The following is a 23,037-nucleotide window of genomic DNA, read 5'->3' on the forward strand; positions in this document are numbered from 1 at the left end:
AGAGTAGTTATCTGCAGAGGGTGATAGGGCTTTGTTCCAAAATCCTGAGGACCTGTGCTGTGATTTCCCTGTAGGGCCCTGCCGAAGGCTCCAAACAGCATTCCTATCTGCCGCTACCACTTGGGATGGAGTAACACACCCAAATGAGGAATATGTTGCCTCCAAAATCCAAAGGGGCCCTCTAGGTGTTAGACTTCTTTTTTTATTTGTAGGAGGGGCCAGATGCAACAATTTATCCTTCACCTTAGAAGGGATATTTCAGCATGCCCCGCACCTCTGGACCTCCTAGAAATTTCACTGACATGGAAGAAGAAATGTCGCTGAATTTTTCTCAGACTTATTTCCCACCTTCTGACACACAAATGTCTTACCAATAAGTTGAGTAGTTGCTACTTTTTGCACACTACGTCCGATCAGGATAATGTCTTCAATGTAATGGACCAATGGACCAGTGTGATATGATGTGAACGAAAAAGGTGATCAAAATTTTGGCAAACTAATTATGACATAGGGTGGCAGGGTTGATTTAGCCCTGATGTAGGATTGTGAAGGTGTATTGCTGGCCTTTCCAGCTGAAAACAAACTGCTTCTGGTGGTCTTTACTAACAGGTATCAAGAAAAAAGCATTTGTCAGATCAATAGTTGCATACTAGGTACCAGAGGATATATTAATTTGCCCAACCAATAAAAACCACATCTGGTACAGCAGCTGCAACTGAAGTCACCAACTGGTCAAGCTTAGAGTAATCCACTGTCATTCTCCAAAATCTGTCTGCCTTCTGCACAGGCCAACGGGCAAGTTGAGTGGGGATGTGGTGGTGCTATTCTCTGCAATCCCTCCAGGAATACGGTATTGCTTTTGGTTTACTATTTTCCTAGGTAGGGGCAGTTCTACTGGCTTCCACTTGACCTTTACCACCATACTAGTCCTCACTCCACAGGTCAAGGAACCAAGGTGGTGATTCTGCCAGGTGCTCAGTGTATCTATTTTTTTTTAGGGGGGGCTGTATTGGGTCTTAGTTGCGGCATGTGGGATCTTTCGTTGAGGCGTGTGGGTTTCTCTCTAGTTGTGGCGTGTGGGCTTCAGGACGCATGGGTTCTGTGTTTGTGGCACCGTGGGCTTAGTTGCCCCACGGCATGTGGGATCTTAGTTGCCCCACCGGGGATCGAACCTGTGTCCCCTGCATTGGAAGCAGATTCTTTACCACTGGACCACCAGGGAAAACCAGTGTCCTTTCTGTCGGGGATGTAGCCTCTTCTTTATTTAAGGGGTACTGAGGTCTGTAAACCAGCTCAAGTCTGGGAATTGATTGAAGGGATATGACTCCCTTTTTATGATTCAGGTTAGACTTTTGTTTACTTGACCTAGAACTTTTCTACTGATACTGTTCAAGTAAGAATTTAGGGCTTCCCTGGTGGCGCAGTGGTTGAGAGTCTGCCTGCCGATGCAGGGGACACAGGTTTGTGCCCCAGTCTGGGAGGATCCCACATGCCGCGGAGCAACTGGGCCTGTGAGCCATGGCCGCTGAGCCTGCGCGTCCGGAGCCTGTGCTCCGCAATGGGAGAGCCACAACAGTGAGAGGCTTGCGTACAGCAAAAAAAAAAAAAAAAAAAAAAAAAAAAAAAAGAATTTCATAGGTTTCCTATCTGTTTCATTTCTAGGAATACCATGATCAACTAGCCAATGACATAGGTCTGCACAAGTCAGACTATCCGGATTGCTGCTCTGACTCTGCTGTCCACCAGTGCCGCCACTTGGTCCCTGCAACCCTAGGATCCAATTACTCCTGTTGCATTTAGGTTCCCCAATTCAGTGGCTACAGTTCCCACTGTAAGGTCTGGCCTACAGAGAAGAGCGATCACAGAGCCCTTCACGGATGCTGGAGCTCCCCTCACAAACTGCTATGGAGTGAGTATTTGTGCCACCCCCCCAAATGTTGAAGCCCTAATCCCCAATGTGATGGTATTTGGAAACTTTGGGAGGTAATTAGGTCATCAGAGTTGAACCTTTATAAATGGGATTAGTGCTCTTAGAAGAAGAAAGATGAGAGAGATGATCTCTCTCCACCATGTGAGGATACAGCAACAAGGTGGCCATTGTCTGCAAATTGGGAAGAAGTTTCTCACCAGACACCACATTTGCCAGCACCTTGATCCTGGACTTCCCACTCTCTAGAACTGTGAGAAATAATTGTTTGTTGTTTAAACCACCCAGTCTGTGGTATTTATTATAGCAGCCCAAACTGACTAGCACAAGCCCACAGGCCAAATCCAGCCTGTCGCTTGTTTTTATACAGCCCTCAAGCTAAGAATGGTTTCTACATTTTCTAATGATTGAAAAAAATATCCAAGGGAGAATATTTTGTGACGAGTGAGAATTATGTGAAATTTATATTTCAGTGTCCATAAATTAGGTCTTATTGGAACACAGCAATACTCACGCGTTTATGTATTGCCTGCAGCTACTTTTGTGCTTCAAGGGCAGAGTTGAGTAGTTGCAACAGACACTGTAATGGTCCACTTGACAGAAAAAGTATGCTGACCTGTGTTCTAAATCACTGATCACCTCGTGCTGGACACTTGCAGGGCAGTTAATATAGTGCCTACACTGTCCTACACCCCATCTAGACTTGATTGCTGTCCTAATATCCTACATGGTGAGACAGAAGGTCAAGTGACCCAGATTTGAATTCTGGTAAAGTACTGACCCTCCTTGGGAAACTGCTTCACGTTTTAGTTTTTTTTGTTGTTTTGTTATTTATTTATTTATTTGGTTGTGCTGGGTCTTAGTTGTTTTTTTTGAGGTCTTAGTTTTATAACGTGAAAAAAAGAGGGGCAACACCTTACAAGACTGTTGTACGGCCTTAAAAAACCAAATGTAAAGTCTAAAAAAGTTTTCTTTTTTTACCTTTTTATCAAAGTCTTCCTTCACTTGAATTTGTTCAATAAGTGTTACTGAGTATGCCTACTACTCAATAGGTTTTTAAATGCTTGCTGAGGGAATGAGTGCTTGAATATTTGGATGAATGAGGACTAAAATTCTAGTATATCCTATAGGTTGGAATGACGCAGTATATGGACTTGCTTTCTCTTTTCCTTGAAAGTAATACAGTATACTAAAACCAAATACTTTGACTAAAGCAAATAGTACTGAAACTGAAAAGACAGTCTAGTCCTGCCACCTCTCATCTACTCTTACAATAATCAGTATGTTAATCGTATGCTTATCAATCTTATCTTCCCTTGTATACCTGTGGTTGGCACTGTTACTAGTTGGCTATGTTTCCCCAGGGGCTGAATAGCACAAACTGGGAGCTTTAAAGCTTAAAGGGACATTAGATGTCATGTGACCCATGCTGAGGAAGAATCCATGGCAAAAGCAGAATCTGAACTCTGATCTCCTAACCTCCTATCCATCCAGTCCGCAGTTTTTTGCCTTGTGCCACGAAGCCTTACCTCAAGCATGTAGGTACTTGATAAACACTTGAAGCTGCTATGGACTTTCATTTCCATTCTGCTTTTTGCTTAATGTTTACTTAGCATTGTGGCAGCCTGGAAGAGTTGTGCTACGTAGAGCTGTAGAAACAGACAAACTTCGATTTCAATCCTGACTTTGCCATTCTCTAGCTGGGTGACCTCTTGCAATGCTATCAGCTCCACCTTCAAAATATAACCTCATCATAACTGAATCACTTTGCTGTACACCTGAAACTAACACAACACTGTAAGTCAACTGTTTTCAAGAAAAATTTAGATATATATACAAATAAAACCTCATCTCTGGCCACACTATCATGAACACGCATGAAATTATCAAAATACAAACCAAGTCAATCTGACACTTCTCACCACCTCCACAGTTATCAGTCTAAGCCAAGCCACCATCATCTCTCCCCTGGACCACTGCCATAGGCTCCTGACAGGTCACCCAGCTTCTATTCTTGCTCCTCTGTAATTTACTCTCCGCAGAGCAGTCTAAGTAAGCTTTATAGCTGTAAATCAGATCACATCACTGTCCTGCTCAAATCATCCAGTGCCCATCACACTCAGCAGAGAGTTTTCTCTTGTTCACTCTGCTCCAGCCACTCTGGCGTTCTTGCTTTTCCTTCTCACACTTGCTACTTCCCAGTTGGGAAAGCCTTTTACACAGGTCTCACTTCCTCACTTCATCCAGGACTCTGCTCAAATATCTCCTCAGAGCTCACTCCCCACCACCTAACCCAACATGGGCTTCTCGTCACTTTCCTTCCCTTATCTCACTTTACTTTTCTTCATGACACTTCAATGCTCCACACATTATGTTATGTACCTATTTGTTTGTTTATGTACTACTCCCATGAACCTCCAGGTTATAAACTACACATTTTGTTTACTTCTACATTCCTAGTTCTTTAAACATTAAGTGCTCAATAATTATGCATTGAATAAATGAAGTTTACTTAACTGCTCTAATCCCCAGTTTGCTAATCTGAAAAATGGGGACAGTATTTACCACACTTATTGTACAAGTTGAAAAAAGATGAAATAATGTATCTAAACAGTAGAGCATGATAAACGCTCACTAAGCATAGCTGTAATTATTTTAAAATTTTGCCACAAATTATTATGCTTAAAGTAAAGGAAAATAATCCTCCTATTGTATTTCCAAAAGTTATGCAATTTTTATGAGGCCATCCTTACTTTTTTCTTTTTAAGATTTATTTATTTTATTTATTTTTGGCTGCTTTGGGTCTTAGTTGCGGCACACGGGATCTTCTTTGTGGTGCATGGGCTTCTCTCTAGTTGTGGTGTACGGGTTTTTCTCTTCTCTAGTTGTGGTACGTGGGCTTCAGGGCGCATGGGCTCTGTAGTTGTGGCATGAGGGTTCCAGAGCGCGTGGGCTCTGTAGTTTGTGGCACGGCGGGCTCTCTAGTTGAGGCGCATGAGCTCAGTAGTTGTGGCACAGGGGCTTAGTTGCTCTGAGGCATGTGGGATCTTAGTTCCCTGACCAGGGATCAAACCTGTGTCCCCTGCATTGTAAGGCAGATTCTTTACCACTGGACCACCAGGGAAGTCCCCCTTACTTTTAAAAGTTAGTTAGCAGATACATTTTTTAACATGCATATGCTGTAATTTAAAATATTTAGTGTCAGTATCTGAGAATAGATTTTTGCCTGTGTGCTCCTAATGTATTAAACAGTGTCATATCAGTTTCATATTAAATCTTAATTGTAATGTTCTATTTATGGTAGATAAGTCTCTCTTAATTACATAAAATGCCAGAGACAACAGGAGGCAGAACAAAATACATTATAGGGAACAAGCAAAGATAGTGAACAGGAATGAAAAGTTAGCGAAGTTGGGGAAAAGTTATGTGACAGAAGCATACAATCATATAGAACTTAATTTTAATGTTTACCTCTAGCAAATCCTGAATACAAAATTGTCCAAAAATCTAAATAATGCAGAAATATATATGAAATAGGAAGTGAAAGTCCACTACAATCCACGTCCAAAAATAATCATTAATGGCTTATTTTATATTCTTTTTGATTTTCTATGTACTAACATACATATAAGTATATGTATCTCTTTATCAAAAATGGTATTGGACTATATACACTCTTTTGCAACCATTTTCACTTAATAGTATATCCTTCCATGTCAGTGTATGTGGTTTTCTTCCAGTTCCTCAAAGATGCCACTTTGCTTACCTCATGGCCTTCCATACAATCCTGGAATATTCTCTCCCATACTTTGCAAATCTAGCTCCTTGTTTCCCTTTAATTATCTGCATAAATGTCATTTCTTTAGATAGGTTTTTCCAGATCAATTTATAGAGTTCTCCCCACCATTATTCTCTGTCACTGCACAATATTTATTTCCCTTGGAGCAGGTACCACAGTTTGTAATTGTGGGTTTGTTCACTTATTTTCTTGCCTATTTTTTCTCTCTAAACTGTGAATCTTACAAGGACAGGGAATAAACCTGTTTTCTTCATGACTGTATATTCAGTGCCTTGCACAGTGCCAGGCACCATAGTAAGCTCTAAATAAATGTGTTGAAATAAATAAGTGTGTAAGTAACACACTGAAAAAAGGGTATTTGTTCTTTCACTCCCTGTCCATGATGGATAGAGCATTGCTTTCTTTTTTCTTCAGTTCTTTACTTATTCTTAGTTAAGAAACAATACTGTACAGTTGACCTTTGAACATCATGAGTTTGAACTGTGCAGGTCCACTTTTACATGGATTTTTTTTCAGTAAATGCATACTACAGTACTTACATGATATGTGATTGGTTGAATCTGTGGTTGTGGAACTGTGGATACAGAAGGTCAACTGTAAAGTTACACACAAATTTTTGACAGCACAGAAGTTAGTGCCCCTAACTTCCTACATTGTTCAACTGTACTTATCTGGATTCACACCTGGGATGTGTTTTAATCAGGTATGGTAAGGTGAAAGACACAAGGACAACTGCTTTTGAAATAAGAGTTTATTATTTACAGTTCCCAAAGAAAGGGAGCATGCCACACCATGCAGGGCCACATGGGGAAGCACCAGGGTCAGTCTGGAGGCAGAAGGAGTGAAAGAGAAAGCATGGCCCAGAGCCTTTATTGTAGTTTCTGCAGAAAGGAATGGAAGAGGCAGCATATGAAAGTTTAAGTAAATTTGGGATTGGATAGTTTGAATACTTTTAGTAGGCTCTGGTATATAGCAGTGGTCTCTAGTTGTCCAGTACCTGGCCCTGGGTGGGGAGGGGTGATTTAGAACAGGGGAAATACTGGCTTGGTGTATGAGAATTAAATAAAGGAGGAAGTCGGGGATATGGGCTTTGGATTGGTTGGTTTGCATATGAAAGCCACATTCACAGAGGAGAAGTCATTTGCTATCTCTAGGATAATTTTTAGAGATAAAAGCCCTGGGAGGGGCAGCCTCTCCTCTGTCAGTAAGGCCACCAAGATATCAAAGCATCATAAAATATACAAAATAAAAAGCATGATTAATACATTTCCAACCTAATTTAGGTATCATGAATGCTCATTCCCCAGTTAAATTTTTCAGATGAAAGATATAAACCACGTCTGTGTATATAAATCTTTGTCTCGTTTAATGCAGGAAGATGGGCAGGGCCTGAAATTTGGAGTTAAGAACCTGAATTTAAGCACTGATCCTTCCCATTTCCAGCTGGGTGCTCTTAGCCAATCCAATTAACCTCTCTGAACACCAAGTTCCTCATAACTAAAGCAGGGATAACAGTAATTTTTACCAGAAATGTGATTGTATTTGTCAAAATGTTTTGTTAACTACAATGCACCATGTACACATTTAAAGTTTTACTGCAGTATACTGCAGGGACTTTTTCTCAGAATAAGAATTAAGAAGGTGTTTTTGTTGTTGTTGTAATTGTAGACATGTTCAAGGGCAAGACTGGAGGGGGAACACTAAAAATTTATTCAGGAAAAGAATAAGATTTCACCGTCTAGTTACATAGTGCAATTTTGGATTAAAGGGTACTTTCCATCAATGGACTTCAAAGAGCTTTGAAACGTTTATTTATTTTCATAATATTTTGAAGTCAGTTAGGTTAAAGTTGTCGTCATTTACTCTCTGAAGGGAAATAAATACACAGCAAGTTACATAACCTGCTTGAGTCAAAATTAGAACCAAGGCTTTCAGTTTTGCCACATAGTGCTCAGACTGGAGCTGCACTGCTCCCCAGAATAAGCAAGCACCTTCTTTTGCTGGAATCATCTAAGGTTTGGTTTTATCACAATGCTTGCTGGATCAAGCAATTTAAGAAAAATTAGAAAATCTGTCATCAAATAATCACTAGCAATTCATTACCAGCAAATAAGCCTCATCAAGTGCCTCTAAGATGTAGGCATTGGTTTTACTTAATGAAGTTAAGAATCTGTGTCTTCTCCTGAGGTCCTAGAATTTTTGTCTCTTCTGGGTCATTCTTCCCTCTGCTCTCATCTAAAGAACCAATGCTTTTACATTCCTCTTCTCCCTAAAATTTCAGGTGATTTAGGACTAAATCCAAAGCTCCTTCTGTGGCTTACAGAGTCTTTATTTTCTGACTCTAAAACACCTTCTTCCTCTGCTTCCAACTGCCTTTATACTTAATCCTCATTAAATTTCTCATCAGGCAGACAAAAGCTAGGCCTTTTCACTGCCCTGCCTTTACACCCAACTTTAATTCATCTAAAATAGCAATAAGGGGAGGCTGAGAGGAGAAAGAGAAGGCTACACTTGTTAAATACAGTTGTCGCTCGGTAGCCACTGTGAATTGGTTCCAGGACCCCCTCGGATACCAAAATCCATGGGTTCTCACTTCTTCTCTATAAAATGGTGTAGTATTTCCATATAACCTATGTGTATTCTTCTGTATACTCTAAATCATCTCCAGATTACTTATAATACCTAATGCAATGTAAATACTATGTAAATATTTGTAAATACAGTGTAAATGCTATGAAATATTTGCCAGAGCATGGCAAATTCAAATTTTGCTTTTTGAAACTTTCTGAAATTTTTTTTTTTTTTTAATATTTTCGATCTACAGTTGGTTGAATCTGTGGATGCAGAACCCGAGGATATGGAGGGCCAACTGTCCTTGCTGAGTGCTCTACATACAGTATCCTATCTAATTTGCACAGCAAACCCATGAAGCTGATGAGGGTACTCATTTTAGTGGGATTAAGTAACCTGTCCAAGGTCATACTGCTAGTAAGTGGCAGGATTAGCTTTGGAACCGAAGTCCACCTGCAAAATACATGCCCTGGCCTCTTCCATATGCTGACCCTCTCCACCCACTATTGTCATCTGGCATTATTCTTCAGATTCTGCTCAACCTTTTCATCCTCTGGGCTTCACAGCCTCACCCAGATGGAGTTAGCGCTCTCATAGTACTCTGTTTATACTCCTCTAATAATACTTACCAGGTATTTACTTTTAATTGAGATATAATTCACATAAAATTCATGTTTAAAGCATATAACTCAATGTATATTGACAATGTCACGTAACCATCACTATTATCTAATTGCAGAATATTTTCATCGCCCCAGAAGAAACTCCAAGACCTTTAAGCAATCACTCCCCGTTCTCCCTTTCCTGAAACCTCTGGCAACCACTAATCTGCTTTCTGTCTCTATAGATTTGTCTGTTATGGACATTTAATATGAATGGAATTATACAATATGTAGCCTTTTGTGTCTGTCTTCTCTTGCTTAGTGTTTTCAAGGTTTATCCACATTGTCATGTGTTTCGGGACTTCATTCCTTTTTACAGATGAATACTATTTCATTTTAGGGATATACCACATTTTGTTTATCCATTCTTCAATTAATGGACATTTGGTTTGATCTCACTTTTTAGTTACTGTGAATAATGCTTACATGAACATTTGTGTACTGCTTTTTGTGCAGACATATGTTTTTAATTCTCTTGGTTATATAACTAGGAAAGGAATTGCTGAGTCATATGGTAACTCAATATTTAACATCTTGAGAAACTGTCAAACTGTTTTCCAAAGTAGCTGCACTTCTTCACATTCCCACCTGCAATGTATGAGGGTTCCAATTTCTGCACACCCTTGCCAACGCTTGTTATCATCCATCTTTTGATTATAGTCAACCTAGTAGGTATGAAGTGATTGAGTTGCATTTCCCTAATGACTAATAATGAATATTTTTCATGCTTTTATGGCCATTTGTATGTCTTCTTTGGAGAAATGTCTATTCAAATTCTTTGCCCACAAAGAGAAATTAAGTTATTTGTCTTTTGTAAGAGTTACTTGTATATCTGAATACTAGTCCCTTATCAGACATATGATTTGCAAATGTTTTCTCCCATTCTGAGGGTAGACTTTTCTCTTTCTTGATTGTGTCCTTTGAAATACCAGCATTTTACATTTTGATGAAGTTCAATTTATCTTTTTCTTTTGTTACTTGTGCTTTTGGTGGCAATCTAAGAATCCATTGTCTAATCTAAGATCACAAAGATTTCCTGCTGTGTATTTTTCTAAGAGTTTTATAATTTTAGCTCTTATACTTAAATCTTTGATCCATCTTGAGCTAAATTTTGTAAATGGTTTAGGTAGAAGTCCAACTTCATTCTTCTGTATATGGATATTCAATTGTTCCAGCATCATTTGTTAAAACAAATTAACCCTCCTCCAAGAAAAAGACCTATTTTTTCCCCCACTGAATTGTCTTGGCCCTTTACACTGACACATGTCTGCTAGTGTGAGCTCCTTGAGGGCAAGGTTTTTTATATTACTACCTGCATGTCTAGCATGGGACTATGATGTAGTAAACCCTCAAAAAACGTGTTCAATAAATGAAAAGCTGATTTGAGAATCCTAGTGTCAACCTACACGTACCAAGTGCCATAGACTTTGCTAGATGCTGGGGAAGTTTTATACATGAACTCACAGTCTAGTAAAGTTTTCAAACCAAAAGTTTCCAAGGGGTCCGAGAATCTTACAATCCTACACTGGAATGGGTCTTGGAGGTCGCGATTGCGGTAAGGAAAAGCAGACCTGACAAGGCTAAATAGCAGCCTGTGGCCTTATCTCATGTTAATTTGCCAGAGATCCCAGATCTCTTTGAAATTACATTATGACTTTACAACTTAACAAAGGATTTTTTTTCAGTTAGGCCTCCATAAAGCATTTTTTCAGTTAGGTAGGCCTTGAGAAAGTCCTCTCCAGATGAAAGACAGCTGCTTCTGTTTCATATCACTCTTACCTTCTGAGATAACTGCTATCAGAGATTAAAAAAATTTTTTTCTCCACCCTAGCTGGACATAATCACTCCTTTCTCTGAACTTCTATAGCTCTTACTTGCTCTTCCAGAAAATTAGCAATTTGTTTTGTACTGCCCTAGTGCTTTGGATTTTTATGTAATCTTGAATTATTTATCACCAGTTTATGTGTGAACTTCCTAAGTAGACTGCCCCAACTAGACTCAAGGGCAAAAGTTGCATTTTACATTTATTGTATGAAATATAGGGCTTTGTACCTAGTGGACGTGCAACAGGTATTTCTTGACATTATTTGTGTTTTTATAGAATTTATTTTTAAAATAAGAAGCTATTAGGCTTAAGTTTCATTCTGTTTTTCCCTAGAGGCTAAGGGTGTGAGGCTCAAAGGGAGAAGCACCTTCTCTCCTTTGGACAATTACTAGTGACCCTCTACTTGCTTTCCTAGAGGAATGGAGACACCAGAGAACTAATAATTAGTACATGTACATATTTAAATATTTCTTAATATTACTATTAAAGGTTTTAAAATTCTATGAAAAGGATAAAAGAGATTGGCAGAATTCCCCCCAGAACCCAGTAAATTAAACTAACTCTCAAGGAAACTCTGAGTTGTAGTTTTTAAATTACTGAATCAGAAAGTAGAGAAACAGGGACTTCCCTGGTGGTCCAGTGGTTAAGACTCCATGCTTCCACTGCAGGGGGCACGGGTTCGATCCTTGGTCAGTGGAACTAAGGTCCTACATGGCTTGTGGCGTGGCAAAAAAAAAAAAAAAAAAAAGTAGAGAAAAGACATCCTGTTTCTCTTCTTTTTTGTGGTACGCGGGCCTCTCACTATTGTGGCCTCTCCCGTTGCGGAGCACAGGCTCCCGACGCGCAGGCTCAGCGGCCATGGCTCACAGGCCCACCCGCTCCGCGGCATATGGAATCTTCCCGGACCGGGGCATGAACCCGTGTTCTCTGCATCGGCAGGCGGACTCTCAACCACTGCGCCACCAGGGAAGCCCCTGTTTCTCTTCTTATCTCAAGCTTGCTTTCTAGTTAAGACGTGGAAGAAGGAGATGGAATAATCTAGCCTCATATTGAACAGTGCCCTGCAGAACATAACCAGAATCTTTGGAACTGTTTAACTAAGGTAAAATAGAAAAGGTGGCGGAATGGAAGAGTGAGTATATCATGACATGATACTCAGTACACTGTCATGCACCTGTGGGAACACAGTGAACCTGTTAATGGATTATGATAAGAACAGGTTATGTGTGGATTAAAATGATTCTCTAATAACAATGAATCTCCACAGCATTTTAGCATGTGGTTAGATCATGGAAAACAAAAACCAAATCAAAACTAAGAATTTTGTGAAGTTAATATTTTTTCCTCATCTGCCAGAAATCACTCAGTCCTCGTTTCAAATTCATGGTATTTTAAAATTAGTCTAAATAGTGGAAAACATTGGAACAATGATAAAGTGACTGTCATTTCAGTTCTTTGGACTTCATTTGTAAAATGAGGCATAGATTTTTTGTTCTTCAAACTGTCATTGGGGGACCAGCAGCATCAGACCTTTAAATCAGAATATGCATTTTAACAAAATCCCTGCCTAATTTGTATGGTTATCAAAGTTTGAGAAGACTGACCTGGATGACACAAAGTAACTTCCAGCTAGTAAATTCAACCATTCCGTGATTCTAGTTGGAAGAGTCCACCTTAGGTAAAAGGAGAGTCACTTTCTTAGGAGTTGTGTTTGACTTGAGTAAACAGATTGCTCAGCGAGTTGAACTAATTTTTCAGGTCATAGCTTTAACAAAGCAAACAGAAAATGAAGACTTGTTCTGCTTATATGGTGCTGTCAGCTTCCTTCCTATGACAGTAAGATTAATTTTAGTATTTAAGTGGACATAAACCAACAGAAAATTATTTCAATATTAAATTAAATAATTTAATATTTGTTGAATACCAACAATTTTCTAAGTGCCAAAAAGAACTTAGAAGGTAAGATTCCTGCTCTTAAGGCACCTAATAATGCTTTGCTTTAAAAGTCTCAGTGTCTGGAGTCCTTATTAATTTAATTATAGGCTGATTCATAATTTGTTAGTTTCCAGGATGGGAAGCTATACCAATTCAGTAGAATATCTCATGCCTAAGTCACAGGGTGATAAGCACGGTATACAGGTGAACTAACAGGCAGCTTTATCTTTGGAATGCTGTTCCCCTTGATGTTGTACATGTGATTAAGCAGCCAAAAAATCATTACAGACTATAAGCTCTGCTTTTCCCCCTTGATTTTTCTGTGGCCCCAAACAGGATGTGGTTTAATTCAAGGTCAGCAGAAATTCAATATGAAAAGATTTGAGTCCAGTAGGAAGTAGGTGGAGGTGGTAGAGAAAATGAGCTAGTCCTCTGTGAGAGGGGTGAAGACGGGTTGACAACCTTGTGTGGGAGAGGAGTGTATGCCAGAGGCTGTGAGAGAGAACTAGGTTATTATTTTCTTTTAATATTTATTTATTTATCTTGGCTGTGCTGGGTCTTAGTTGCGGGCTGAGAAGCACGGCATGTGGGCTTCCGAGTTGCAGCGTGTGAACTGTAAGTTGCGGCATGCCTGTGGGATGTAGTTCCCCCACAAGGGATCGAAACCGCGCCCCCTGCATCGGGAGCATGGAGTCTCACACACTGGACACCAGGGAAGTCCCCGAGAACTAGGGTATTAAAGGAGGCCAATGCTGGGGTGGGTGAGCTGCTGGAGTGGGAAGAATTTATTAGATAAGGTTTACATTTTCAATTGGATACGCCATCCTCAAGAACAGGTTTGCCTCTTCAAATTGGAGGGTAGCTTACATTTAATGCTTGACTGCTGTTAGGGACAGCATACTTGGTGCACCAACATCATTAAACAAATGATACTTCTAAAAGAAGTTTGTGTGTTTTAATGGAGGCTTTTTCAACCTGACATTTTACTAGTCAACTCTGTGCCTTTCAGTTAAGCCAGACACAAGTGGGTTCTTCTGGTTCCTAAAGAAGATGAGGTAGCACTCGGGAGCTGTTGCAATTATTCTTTGTCACTTACTGGCGCACAGTTTCCCATTTTGCATTTTTTCTCTTTATTGGTACATGTCCTGACATCCTATCTGGATTGTAACTTTCTTGAAAAGAAGGGGAGAGCATAATGCCTGCACCAACTAACCCCATAGGGGTTAATTATGTTGAGGTTTCTCAGACATCTTTTTTTTTTTTTTTTTTTTTTTTTTGGGGTACGGGGGCCCCTCACTGCTGTGGCCTCTCCCGTTGCAGAGCACAGGCTCCGGACGCACAGGCTCAGCGGCCATGGCTCACGGGCCCAGCCGCTCCGCGGCACGTGGGATCTTCCCGGACCGGGGCACGAACCTGTGTCCCCTGCATCGGCAGGCAGACTCTCAACCACTGCGTCACCAGGGAAGCCCACTCAGACATCTTTGACTATTCAGTGACTTTCATTAAGTAAATGTTTTATATTATTTTATTTTATTTTATTTATTCATTTTGCTGTCTCTTCAGCTTAATGGAACTCTCCACTGACAGTTCATTAAAACAAAGACATTTTATTTCAAAGGCAAAATAAGTTAAGGCTCAAACTGGCGTATGTCATTATCTGTACTGTGGGAGTGAGATTGGGGAACTGCAATGGAAATGAGTGTATGTGGCTGGAGTGAAGGGAGTACCCAGATAAAGCTGGCGGTGTCAATGGGGCAGTGAGAGGGCACAGGAGAAAGAAGGGGGAAAGGGAGTCATGGGGGTATTGTTTGCTATCTGTGCTAGCTCAGTAAGGTTAATTAACAGAATAAAAACTAAACTCTTACTAACAGCTGTCAGGATTCCAATCAGGAGTTTGGGTCACAACTTTCGCTCTTGAAGGTTAAGTAAAACAATTAATGTAATACTATTAGGACATGATTACACAGGACATGTGTCTACTATTTATTATCTCATTCCATTCACCAAGCAGTTTATTTCTTTGATGCACATTGGGACAAGCACTCTGATAATGACAAAATGAGAGAATGTTGGCCAAAAATATTTTAAATCCCTTAAGCTGGTGGATTTGAGCATTAATTAATTTTTTTTCTATTCAAGTCATCACAGTGAGCCAAAAGTAAGTATAATTTAGCTCAGAGCCCAATATTTATCTCTACAGGTCACAGAGTCGCTCCAAATGATCAGGACTTGCAGTTGAAACACTTTTCTCTCTTTTTAGTGACATGATCAAATGCTTAATGAAACCACAGAAGAATGCTAGGTGAAGGGAGGCAGGCTTACCCAAAGTTGAAGGTACTAGTAAGCACCATTTTAAGTACAACAGAAAGAAAATGGGCTGTGGGAGCCTTTTTCACAATGTTTACCATTGACTTCCCATTTTGTATCATGTGATTCTCAGTTGAGAAACAGGCATCAAAGATCCAGCAGCAGGATTTATTAGATGGCATAAAGAACATGAAAAACAAATTTTCATATTTGATCTATATACAGCAGGACACACTGGTGAGGCTAGTTAATATTGAATATAAAGGCCTACCTATTCTGAGTAGATATTTTCTTGTTAGAGCAGCTCAATCTGTAGAAAGGAAGCCATATTTTCCTAAAGATATGATTAATATGATGCCATGTTCCTTTTAAACCCTTTAACAGAGTCCTGTTTTCTTTAAACTAAAGAGATGGCTCAATAGTTTCTCATATTTTGTTACTAAAAATGACATAATTTCTGTGCCCTGATTATCCTATATGCTTAACTGTCTGTGCCTTGTATCTATTTTATTTGTTTATATTTTAAAATTTTATTTATTTTATTTTTTGCTGTGTTGGGTCTTTGTTGCTGCACGCACGCTTTTCTCTAGTTGCGGCGAGTGGGGACTACTCTTCGTTGCGGTGCGCGGGCTTCTCATTGCAGTGGTTTCTCTTGTTGCAGAGCACGGACTCTAGGCGCGTGGGCTTCAGTAGTTGTGGCACGTGGGCTCAGTAGTTGTGGCTCGCGGGCTCTAGAGTGCATGCTCAGTAGTTGTGGTGCACGGGCTTAGTTGCTCTGCGGCATGTGGGATCTTCCCCAACCAGGGCTCGAACCCGTGTCCCCTGCATTGGCAGGTGGATTCTTAACCACTGCGCCACCAGGGAAGCCCCTGTATCTATTTTAATTGCATCACACTGACTTTAAAAATTAATGTCAGAGCACTTCCAGAATGGAAACATGAGGAGCTCCCTGTACACTCGCCCCAATGAAACCACCATAACTGGTGAAAATTATAAAAAAAAAAATTATAAATAAAAAAGACTGTGGAACAATTTTATGCCCCAGGGCACTGTCAAAAACACTGGAGCAATCAGTTGCCAATTAGTGGAGGCTAACAGCTGGGAGCTATATCCATAAAGGCAAACCAGCTAAAAGCTTGATAGGGAGATGAGGAAAGGAGACAGTCAAAGAGAACCTGACTAAAACCACTGTCATCCCCCAGGGGAGGGACAAGGAGTCAGGGTGACGGTGTGCATGCCAAAGTTGCACTTTCTGAGGAGAGACATTAGAGGCTGCACACTGTGGAGGAAACAAGTCTATTGACCAAGTCTGGCCAACTCACAAATAAACAAGCAAACAGGGCTTCCCTGGTGGCGCAGTGGTTGAGAGTCCGCCTGCCGATGCAGGGGACGCGGGTTCGTGCCCCGGTCCGGGAAGATCCCACATGCGGCAGAGGGGCTGGACCCGTGAGCCATGGCCGCTGAGCCTGCGCGTCCGGAGCCTGTGCTGCGCAATGGGAGAGGCCACAACAGTGAGAGGCCCGCATACCGGAAAAAAAAAAAAAAAAAAAAAAAAAAAAAAGGAAAAAAAGGAAAAAAAACAAGCAAAAAATTAAAACCACCACAACTAGAGCCAGTCTGGATAGGTCTTCAGAGTTGCTACCATGGAAATGTACAGTTTGCAACAGAAAAACTTATGAGACATACAAAGAAACAGGCAATGGGACCCATACACACAGAAACTGTCTTTGAGAGGACCCATATGTTGGACTTAGCACACAAAGATTTAAAGCAGCTGTTATAAACATGTCTAAAGAACTAAAGGAAACCATGCTTATGAGTGTAGATTCAAAATTCCTCAACAAAATATTAACAAACCGAATTTAGCAACGTATGAAAACGATTATAATGTCATAACCAAGAGGGATTTTTCCCAGAAATGCAAGACTGGCTTACATCTAAAAGTTAGTGTAACAGGGCTTCCCTGGTGGCGCAGTGGTTGAGAGTCCGCCTGCCAATGCAGGGGACACGGGTTCGTGCCCCGGTCCGGGAAGATCCCACATGCCGCGGAGCGGCTGGGCCCGTGAGCCATGGCTGCTGAGCCTGCGCGTCCGGAGCCTGCGCGTCCGGAGCCTGTGCTCCACAACGGGAGAGGCCACAGCAGTGAGAGGCCCGCGTACCGCAAAAAAAAAAAAGTTAATGTAACATATCACACCAATAGAATAAAGCACAAAACCACATGATAATCTCAATAGACACGGAAAAGGCACTAAACAAAATCCAACACCCTTCATAATAAAAATAGGCAACAAACTAGGAATAGAATGGAACTTCCTCAACCTGATACAGGGCATCTACAAAAAAACTAAAGCAATAATCACATTTATGGTGAAAGACTGAAAACTATCCACATAAGACTGAGAACAATACAAGAATGTTAACATACTTCTCTTTATTCAACATAATACTAGAAGTTCTATCTAATGCAATCAGGCAAGAAAAATAAAAGACATCGAGATTGGAAAGGAAGATGTAAGTCAATCTGTATTCTAAAATGGCATAATCTTGCACACAGGAAATTCTAAGGAATCCACCGAGACACTATTAGAACTAATGAGTTCAGCAAGCTTGTAGGATTCAAGATATATACAAAATCAATTGTATTTCTATACACTAGCAATGAATAATAAAAAATGAAATTAGGATGGGAATGTAAATCGGCACAGCCACTACGGAAAACAGTCGATGTTAACAATGTTTTAACGATGTTAAAAAATGCCAATGCATGGATAGTTGGATGGGTTGACTGATTGGCTAAATATTCATTGTGCACCTGTTCCATGCAATGGCAATCTACAAGGGCCAAGATATGGGGGGTAGCGAAGGAAGAAAAGTCAATCTTCCATCATACCTTCCAGTTGAGTTTCTTCCTTTATTACATTCATTATTACATTTGTTACATATATTATACTAAATTCTTTTCATAAAAGAGGCTATGCTGGGCAGTAACCAAATTCTTCTTTCCAGAAAAGGTACTGTATGATTGAGATGATTTATGCAATTGGAAGAATTCACCAGAGAACAAAGTCTAGATTGTGAGGAACCTCAATCATTTCCAGTGTCCTCAGGTGCCCATGGTGGATTCAGGACTTCCACGCCGACGGGTCCTGGGGCACAAGCTGAACACAGACGGTCAGCGAGAAGGCGGGACGCTCTACACGTAAAGAACCTCAAGTCCCAGAATCCCATGGGGACTCCAAGTCCCAGAAACCCGCCCGGCAAATCTACTCCGAGTCCCTAGCCGTCTGACCGCGGACGCGACCAAGACAGGAAACTGGGGTGAGATGCCGCAGAATTTGTCCCCCACCATTTTCCTTGTAGGGAGGGGCTTTTTACAGAACTATAGGTACCTCAGTCGTCACATTCTCTTAGTTACAGCCCATAAAAGGCACCCTGCCGGCAAGTTTTTTGTGATGTTCAGCATCCTCTTTCCTCTCTCCCCGTTTCCTTGCCCCCGTAAGAATGGTTCAGCCGGGCATCTTGAGTTGGATCTATGGTTGCACCCGCCCTCCCGCGGAATGTGGGCCTTTGGAGCGTGTGAGGTGGGAGGGGCGGAGGTGGGAGGCGTGCTGGGCCCCGGCTGCAGCAGAGGCAGTGTCTGCCGCTGGCGGTGGGGGGAGCCGTGCGGGTTCCGGCTGCCCCGGCGAGGCGACCTCTGGGCCCGCGCCGCGGGCGTGGAGGACAGGTAGGCGAGCGGGCAGCCGCGGCTCCGGGAGAAACTCGGGCCTCGGAGTCCCCTACGGCGCCCGGTGCGCCCCTCGGCCTCCAGCGTTGAGGCGGGGGAGGAAGGAGATGCCGACCCAGAGAGACAGCAGTACCATGTCTCACCCGATCGCAGGCGGCGGCGGCGGCAGCGGGGACCATTCTCACCAGGTCCGGGTGAAAGCCTACTACCGCGGGTGAGTGTGTGGGGTGGGGGTGGTGGTGAGAGGGAAGGGGAGAGGCCAGCTGGACTTGGCCTGGAGGGGGGGCGGGTGTGGGGCTGGAGATGTGGAAGGGATGGGCTGGGCGGGCAAGTCGGGGAACTCGGGATGGGTGACCGAGTGGTCGGGGGAGGAGCACGGGGCACTGGATTGCGGCACCCCCAAGGTGTGGCGCAGGGCGCCCTGGAATCGCGCGGCTGAGGGTCCTGAGCAGGGTCCGAGGGAGGAGCCTTGGAGTAAGTAGGTCCACCTGGTGAGTCCGAGAGACTCGTCTACCAAGAGATTTACAAGAGCTTTACGTCTTTAAGTCTGGATGTATTAGGGGTTGAGAGTTGATTCTGAGTGATGCCTTAGTTAACTAAGTTTACCATGGGTTTAAAAGACAGGATTGCTTCAGTTTGTTGACCCTTTTGATTACGAGCAGGCCTAAAGCCTCTGGTTCTCTAAGTCAGGTTTGTCTTTATCACATAGAAGAGTTCGCGACGTGTACCTGGACTGTGGTCAGGCTGCCAGTATATTAGACATAGGAGTTATTATTTGAGTAAAGTTGATGCGTTTTCAGGGATATGCATTAGGTACTTATGTCTCGCCAAGATTAGGTTGTATATGTGTAAATTAAAATTTGTGAACGCTTCTTTGTCAGTGTTGCTTCAAGGACTGTCCGATAGGGTGAGATATTGCAAGAAAAGAAGAGGATGAGCATAGGCACAGTTTTAAAATCTGTGATTTTTACTCATATTATTACCTAAGTTATAACTATTGTGGTTACCAGAAATGATCCAGTCCTAAAATCAGTGTATTAAATCATATTCCGTAGTATGACTGTGGTTTGAAATTTCTTTGAGATAACTATATTTGGGAGCATTAGAAAGTTGAACTGTTAGTGTGAGCATAAAGGTTTGAAACTAAGGGTTAACAGAACACCCGACCGCTGTGGCCTGTCTTACTGCTTGTTCAAGCAGAAGTAAATTGCTTTAAAAAACTCAAGCACTAGGAGGTTTGAAACTGCAGTACATACTTTTACATTCCTTAGAGGATCAGTGAAGATAGCAAACTTTCAAAATGCCTCTCTTGTTTTGATTTCAAAGAAAATATAAACCCCTAAATGTCTTACTGATTTGATGTAAGGACTTCTAGTTTGTTTGCTGCTGTGAAGCCTCTGACCTCTGTCTGTTCATTAGCTTGCCTGTATTTAGTAGTAGTTTAGAGGAGTTATTTTGGACAGTAACAGTGTTTTTGCTTAAACTGATCAGGGAAGTCTTGATTTTCAAACAATAGCTACGCACTTTGCACTGTGGGGAAAAAAAGCTTTGCTTCCTTTACCTTTCCTTTAATTTGACAGATGAGATATTTCACTTTAGAATGTGTTCCATTTTATAGTTGACGGTCTGTGAGTTAGGTACAGAGAATGAAATATAGTACATTTTCTTTTTTTTAAATAGTGTCTGATTATTGACAGTTTAAAAGACGAGATTAAAAAATAAATATACGCACATGGTAGGAAAGTGCAAATTGTTCAGAAGTATAAAATAAAAAGTGTTCCCCATTTAGTCCTCCCAACCTTCAGAGGTAATTACTATTGATAGTTTATTTCTTGTTCTTCTGGAGGTTGCCTTTATTACTTTAAAAGTTATACTTCCGGGGCTTCCCTGGTGGCGCAGTGGTTGAGAGTCCGCCTGCCGATGCAGGGGACACGGGTTCGTGCCCCGGTCTGGGAGGATCCCACATGCCGCGGAGCGGCTGGGCCCGTGAGCCATGGCCGCTGAGCCTGCGCGTCCGGAGCCTGTCCTCCGCAACGGGAGAGGCCACAACAGTGAGAGGCCCGCGTAACGCATAAAAAAAAAAAAAAAAAAAAGTTATACTTCCGTTTCGTGATTTATCAACTTTACATGGTATCTATTGATTCCTTCCTCTGAAAGATGCGAAATTGGATGCACACTACATTTTGCTTCCTCGCTCTGCGATGCCTCTCAAGTTTTGATTGTTACAGTATAATTTTTAGTTCTCCGGTTTACCTTTCTGACTTTAAATAATATAAATTTTTGACTTATTCAATTCAGGTAGTTTCTGATGATTCCAACTATGAAACACGAAGAAACTAGTGCTTCTTCCTTTTTTCCTATTTTTATTAGTTTGACAACTGTAAATAGGCCCAGTTAGTAAATTAAAATCATTGTAAGCTTCTCTTTTGGAAAGAAATCAAAGTCTTTAGAATGTAGGTATCATATAATATTTTCTTGGTTTATTGCTCCAATTATTTTTTTTTTTAAAGAGGATAAGGACGGCTTCCCTGGTGGCGCAGTGGTTAAGAATCCGCCTGCCAGTGCAGGGGACACGGGTTCCAGCCCTGGTCCGGGAAGATCCCACATGCCGCGGAGCAACTAAGCCCGTGCACCACAACTACTGAGTCTGCGCTCTAGAGCCTGCAAGCCACAACTATTGAGCCCGTGTGCCACAACTACTGAGCCTGCATGCCACAACTACTGAAGCCCGCATGCCTAGAGCCTGTGCTCTGCAGCAAGAGAAGCCACTGCAATGAGAAGCCCGCGCCCCACAACGAAGAGTAGCCCCCGCTCGTGGCAACTAGAGAAAGCCCATGCGCAGCGACGAAGACCCAATGCAGCCAAACATAAATAAATAAATAAATGAAATAAAAAGTTCCCTTTAAAAAATAAATAAATTTAAAAAAATAAATAAAAGAGCATAAGGACTTATAACCCTTTTACTGCTTGACTAAAACGTCTCCAAGACATTCAAGTTAACATTTTCTTTGCTTGTTTTTAAAAACCTATGAATTTTACTAAGTAATGAGTCAAGCCCTTGCCCTTTAGTGCTTTTATTCAATGAAAACTTTCTAATAGTGCCTTCATTCCAAGCCTCATTTAAAGACAACATCAGCACTCTAAATTGTACCAATTTCTGTCCTCTGAAATTAGATCTGTTAAGATTATATGTTTATTAACAATAGTCTAAACTGATGGTTATGATATTACTTAGTCAGCTGCCCATTACTACAAATGAAACTAATCACCAATGAGGATAGTTAATAAACAGGTTGGCTAAGTAGAACACCTGCCTGGTTTTAAAGTAGAAAATTCTTCCCTTACTATCAAGAAATGTAAGGACAATCTGCATTTGAAAAGTTTCTTTTCCTTCAGATCATCTGAACGGGCCGTTATCGATTTTCCCCCATCTCCTAACAATATTTCTTTCCAGTGAATATTGAAATCTCAGAATAGACAGAATATTTTAGTGAATGAATTGCCGTCTCCTTTCAATGATGTGTTTAGTGTTCTCATGCTGTTTAATTTGTTCTTAGTGCGACTGTGACGTCTCCCTAGATATACCAGATATTTAATTAGCCTTTTTCTAATTTTTATTCAGGAGATTAATAGCACTGAGAATCTGATTTTATTGGAGGCCACCTAAGAGTGCCTGTCTCCTGGCCTGTACTCCTCTTTCCTCACCACAGGAGCTTGTCAATGAGTGGCCTGCCTTCCTTCAATCATTACCTTGTGGTGTTAGTTTGGAGGAGGAGAAACAGGTTTTGTGGGTTAGTGGTAGATTGCCATTGTGTGTGCTATCGTTCTATAAAGTTACTTGATATTACAGGGTAAAATTTAACAAGGAAATGTCTGGATTACTCGTTTCTTTACGTTATAAATGTAAGAGAAATTTTGCAAAAAGCTTTTTAAACCAGTGCTGTTGAGCAGTTATGAATCCAGAGGATTCTTTCTGTGAATATCTACAAATAAAAAGGGATGAACTCCTTGCATATTTGGAAAGTATAGCTGGTTTAGTGATGAAGTATGCAGGATTTTTCTCACTGTGAACGAGTCTTGGCAAGACTTGTTTTTAAAAGTATTGCAAAATATTTTAGTGGTATACTTTAGCAATGGTTCTAAGGAAATAAAAATGATATATTAAGTTGAAAGTTGGGGGAATGTGAGTCATTGGTCATGGAGCTTCTGGCATGTCACCTAACCATAGGGCAACAGATCCGTAGCTTCACCAGAGAGAAAGAAGGGACATGGTGGCCTGGTGCCAAA

The 23,037-nt window shown here is 41.3% G+C and overlaps 1 protein-coding gene across 8 annotated transcripts in view; it reads left to right on the forward strand.

Moving 5' to 3' along the window:
- The window catches only part of PRKCI (protein kinase C iota), a 100,637-nt gene that overhangs the window by 3,793 nt on the left and 73,807 nt on the right, over positions 1–23,037 (forward strand). Inside the window, exons 2-5 of one of the 8 annotated variants that reach the window (XM_032630681.1) lie at positions 1,663–1,909; positions 11,896–11,900; positions 18,125–18,344; positions 18,904–18,964. Coding sequence is in view for 2 of the 8 variants with exons in the window: in XM_032630677.1 (XP_032486568.1) it covers positions 18,858–18,964 (107 nt within the window). In the remaining 6 variants the exon portion in view is untranslated. Of the gene's footprint in view, positions 1–1,662; positions 1,910–11,895; positions 11,901–18,032; positions 18,345–18,607; positions 18,965–19,177; positions 19,242–23,037 lie in introns of those variants that run through there. The other 7 variants (XM_032630680.1, XM_032630679.1, XM_032630682.1 and 4 more) reach the window with 7 other exon arrangements.

This window comes from Phocoena sinus, chromosome 4 (assembly GCF_008692025.1).
Source record: "Phocoena sinus isolate mPhoSin1 chromosome 4, mPhoSin1.pri, whole genome shotgun sequence".
Taxonomy (NCBI): Eukaryota; Metazoa; Chordata; class Mammalia; order Artiodactyla; family Phocoenidae; genus Phocoena; species Phocoena sinus.